General features: G+C 46.1%; 1 protein-coding gene across 1 annotated transcript in view; it reads left to right on the top strand.

Moving 5' to 3' along the window:
* LOC119428422 (filamin-C) overlaps positions 1-4,768 on the top strand; it is a 92,610-nt gene that overhangs the window by 11,841 nt on the left and 76,001 nt on the right. Inside the window, exons 2-4 of the mRNA XM_037696103.1 lie at positions 1,947-2,195; positions 3,583-3,680; positions 4,006-4,156. Of these exons, the coding sequence (XP_037552031.1) occupies positions 1,947-2,195; positions 3,583-3,680; positions 4,006-4,156 (498 nt within the window). The remainder of the gene's footprint in view (positions 1-1,946; positions 2,196-3,582; positions 3,681-4,005; positions 4,157-4,768) is intronic.

The raw sequence follows: 4,768 nt of genomic DNA, 5'->3' as shown, positions 1-4,768 counted from the left end.
CTGTAGGTCAGTGAGGTTCTTTAGGTCAGTAAAGTTCTGTAGGTCAGAGAGGTTCTGTAGGTCAGTGAGGTTCTTTAGGTCAGTAAAGTTCTGTAGGTCAGTGAGGTTCTGTAGGTCAGAGAGGTTCAGTAGGTTAGTGAGGTTCTGTAGGTCAGTGAGGTTCTGTAGGTCAGTGAGGTTCTGTAGGTCAGTGAGGTTCTGTAGGTCAGTGAGGTTCTGTAGGTCAGTGAGGTTCTGTGGGGCTGTGCCAGCAGTTTTGCTGCACATCCTGACAGTCCCTGAGAGTTTGTTCCTGTTGTTTCATGTTAAAAGTCCAAACCATCAGATCAAGGTGAAGGTTCAAAGACTCAGTAAAACATTCTCATAAAAGTAGAGTCAACATTAAAACCACAGCTTCTGATAAAAATACATTGGTGGACTATGGGCACAAATTCCAGTCATAAATATTTTGCACGTGTAAAAAAGATTTGTATTTGTAAATGAACAAGGTACAAGTTACTAAACTTGTTTCTGATGTTCTGTTTGTCAGAGCTGTACCGGCTGACACATCAACATCTTCTCAGGACTATGGTCTATCTGGAAGTGCTTCATGGTCATATCTCACCATCTTGTCATCAAATACATAATGTGTCTATAAATGTGCTGCTGGCACAGTTTCATGTTTTCAATCGTGTCCTGACAAGGACAACGTGTGAAGAGATCTTTTTTTTAATACCACCATCCCCATGGTCTTTCCCCTTTTCTATCTAAGGAAAAAGGGTCTGCGCTCCTTGGAGCTGCAGCCACGTGCACTTCACCCATCTTTCGGACGACTGTACGGAATATAATCTCGCTGTACTTTGGTGCAATGACAATAAAACTCCTTCTGATTCTGTTTACAGATATGAATCCAAAAACTACGTGTGAATCTCTTCCTGTGAGTTTCATTTTACGATTACGAATTTTGACTTGAATTTTCTTCCTCTCAGCTGATTGGTCAACGTCATGTCAATCACAAATTTAACGAACCAATCAGAGAACAGATGGATTAGGCTGTAGACGCCTCGTTGAGCGGGCTGGTCGTCACAGCGTCCGCCATGTTGAATGTGGCAGATCTGTTGGTCAACTACTACAAAGAAATGGACTGAACTTCATAAGGAACCGTTCTACAGTGTTTTAAGTTGATGCCTGTCATTCACACACACTAATATATTTGAATATATATACACACACACACACACACACACACACACATATATATATATATATGTTTTCAATACCCCCCATGTTAAGATATATTGGTGTTTATATGTTCATGGATGAGATTAGTCAAAATCAGTTAATTGTGCATGTTAGTGCTCTTTATTCAGAAAATCCACACGTCACGTCTACATTTCAGGATCTGGTTATTATAGACACAGATTAAATATTAAATATGAGTATATATAAATATAATAATATTCACTTTGGGACAGAGTGTGTGGGGGACAGGGACAGGGACAGGTCACCCAGGCTGGAAGAAAGAAGACTTTTCTACAAAGGTTCGGGCTTTCCCTCAGGCCGTCTCCTCCTGACTGCAGGCTTTGTCCTTATGGACCAAAAGTGGATGGCACATCAAAGACCAAAGGTAGAACCGGTACATTTTTCTGTTGGACTAACAGAACCGTGTCAAGACGACAAGGAAAGAACTTCCTGAAGGATTGTTGGTGCTGGCTCTCAGACTCGGTGTTTGAGATCACCCTCAGCTACCACAGAATATATCCAAACTGCTGAGGTAAACCTCCAGAAACACATTCTACCCATCAGGTTCTTAACAGGACCAGGTTTTTTAGGTCCAGGACTCCATGGGTCCAGAGCTCCAGAACAACTGTTCTTTGATGGTCTTTGGTTGGACTTTATGTCTAAAACTAATTATGAAAACAAGAAACTGTAAATTCAAAGTTTCATTTTTCGTCTCTGTCCTCCAGACTCAAAGGCCATCGTGGACGGGAACCTGAAGCTGATCCTGGGTCTGATCTGGACCCTGATCTTACACTACTCCATCTCCATGCCCATGTGGGAGGACGAGGACGATGAGGACGCCAAGAAACTGACCCCCAAACAGCGTCTGCTAGGCTGGATTCAGAACAAGGTCCCCCAGCTGCCCATCACCAACTTCCACCGGGACTGGAGGGACGGGAAGGCCCTAGGAGCCCTGGTGGACAACTGTGCCCCCGGTAGGATCTGTCTGACCCTAAGCTCACTGACAGAACACCCGAGTTCCAAATGATGCAGTCAAATGAAAGTTTTTCCTAAGAAGAATTAAAAAATTACCAAATATCTACTACATTCAGCAGCATGTCAGCTCAGTTGGTAGAGTTGTTGCCTTTCAGTGAGAAGGTTGCCGGTTCAAATCCTGGCCGGGGATCTTTTTGGGTGGAGTCTGCATGTTCTCTCCGTGCTGCGTGGGTTTTCTCCGGCTACACCAGTTTCCTCCCACAGACCAAATACATGCATGTTAGACTGACTAAACTGTCCCTAGATGTCCCTGTGATGGACTGGAGACGTATCCAGGTGTCCCTGTGATGGACTGGAAACCTGTCCAGGTGTCCCAGTGATGGACTGGAAACCTGTCCAGGTGTCCCTGTGATGGACTGGAGACGTATCCAGGTGTCCCAGTGATGGACTCGAAACCTGTCCAGGTGTCCCTGTGATGGACTGGAGACGTATCCAGGTGTCCCTGTGATGGACTGGAGACCTGTCCAGGGTGTCCCCCGCCTCTCACACAGTGACTGCTGGATATGGACACCAGTGACCCGAACAGGAAGAAGTGTGTAAAGATAATGGATGGATGGATCTAAAACATTCAAACATGACCTAAAGCTGCCCCGCCCATCTTTTAAAAACAGCTATAAAGTTAACTCCTCCCATTTTTTAAAAACAGTTGTAAAGTTAGCTCCACCCATCTTTTAAAAACAGCTGTAAAGTTAGTCCCGCCCATCTTTTAAAAACAGCTGTAAAGTTAGCCCCGCCCATCTTTTAAAAACAGCTGTAAAGTTAGCCCCACCCATCTTTTAAAAACAGCTGTAAAGTTAGCCCCGCCCATCCATCATCTTTATCCACTTCTTTATTTTTCGGTCACTGGTGCCCATATCCAGCAGTCCCTGTGTGAGGGGCAGGGGACACCCTGGACAAGTCTCCAGTCCATCACAGGGACACATAGAGACAAACGAGACAAACAACCATTCACTCTCTCACCTAGGGACAGTTTTGAGTCACCAGTCAGTCTAACATGCATGTTCTTGGTCTGTGGGAGGAAACTGGAGAAAACCCACGCAGCACAGAGAGAACATGCAAACTCCACACAGAAACTTTTCAGGACGGGATTTGAACTGGCGACCTGCTTGCTGAGTGGCGGCAGCTCTACCAGCTGTGCCACTGTGCTGCCTGTTAGCTCTGCACACATTTTTGAAATTGTTAGTTAGCCCCGCCCACATTGTAAACTGTTGTAAATTTAACCCCGCCCACAGTTCAACAACATTTAAATGTTGTTTCATAAAAATCTAAATCCTTCTGTGCCCACTGATTTATGTCTGTGTGTGTGTGTGTGTGTGTTGCCTTCAGGTCTGTGTCCGGACTGGGAAACCTGGGATCCCAGTCAGCCAGTGGAGAACGCTCGTGAGGCCATGCAGCAGGCAGATGATTGGCTGGGAGTCCCGCAGGTACCGCCCCCTGCCAGAATGCCAGCTGCTGTCAGCAGAACATGTGACCTGATGGTTGGAATGAGCCCAGACAATAATTCCAGTTTAATGTGAAAATAAAACTGGAAAACCTCCTGGTTTTAGGTCCAGGTGCTTTTATTTTGAAATGCAGATGTGTTGTTACTGAGCATGCTCAGCTGGTTGAGCAGATGTTTCTCATTATGCTGATTGGTTCCTGATGAATGTTTAGCTCTGACAGTTGTTGGACCAGACCCCCCCGGTCACCTGCAGATTGAAGGTCAGGCCTCGATGTCTGGATTACTTTGATTGCTCCCGTCTCTTTCAGGTGATCGCTCCGGAGGAGATTGTGGACCCGAACGTGGACGAGCACTCTGTCATGACGTACCTGTCTCAGTTCCCCAAAGCCAAGCTGAAACCTGGAGCCCCCCTCCGGGCCAGAACCCTGCACCCCAATAGGGCTAAAGCCTTCGGACCAGGTGAGCAGAACCCGTTGAGAACCAACAGTTTGTCCTTCACTGGATGAGATCGACCTTGGACTCTCCTGGACCTTCTTTCAAGTCCAGAACCATATCTGAGTCGTAGAGCCTGGTCCGGCTCTGTCTCAAACTAAACTACAAACAACAGGAAGGTCATGTGACCAAAATGTACTGGAGTCACTCAGAAATAAGCAGGAGGAAGGTTCTTCTTCTGTTTCCAAGCTTCAAGATCCATTTGATGGAAAAGTTTAGTTTTGAGACTAAATTAAATGTTAAACTTTGTCAGAATACTGAACTGTTGACAACGACGTTGACGGAGACACGTCTGTGACACGGAATGGGTTTAGTGCTGCTGCATGATGTGGCTGTATCATGTATGTGTCTACCATAATGATTCATCTCAGTGGTCCTCACGACCTGTCCAGTTTAGATCATGTGCATTTAATTAAATACTTCCATCCACCATCTTTACTCGCTTCTTCCTTGTTGGGTCACGGGGGTCACTGGTGCCCATGTCCAGCCATCACTGTGTGAGAGATGGGGGACACCTGGACAGGTCTCAGGCCATCACAGGGACACGCTGGACAGGTCTCAGTCCATCACAGGGACACC

This window comes from Nematolebias whitei, chromosome 22 (assembly GCF_014905685.2).
Source record: "Nematolebias whitei isolate Nwh7 chromosome 22, NemWhi1, whole genome shotgun sequence".
In the NCBI taxonomy this organism is placed as follows: domain Eukaryota; kingdom Metazoa; phylum Chordata; class Actinopteri; order Cyprinodontiformes; family Rivulidae; genus Nematolebias; species Nematolebias whitei.
Note: the sequence above shows the minus strand (reverse complement) of the source record. Positions and strands in the feature narration are given on the sequence as shown.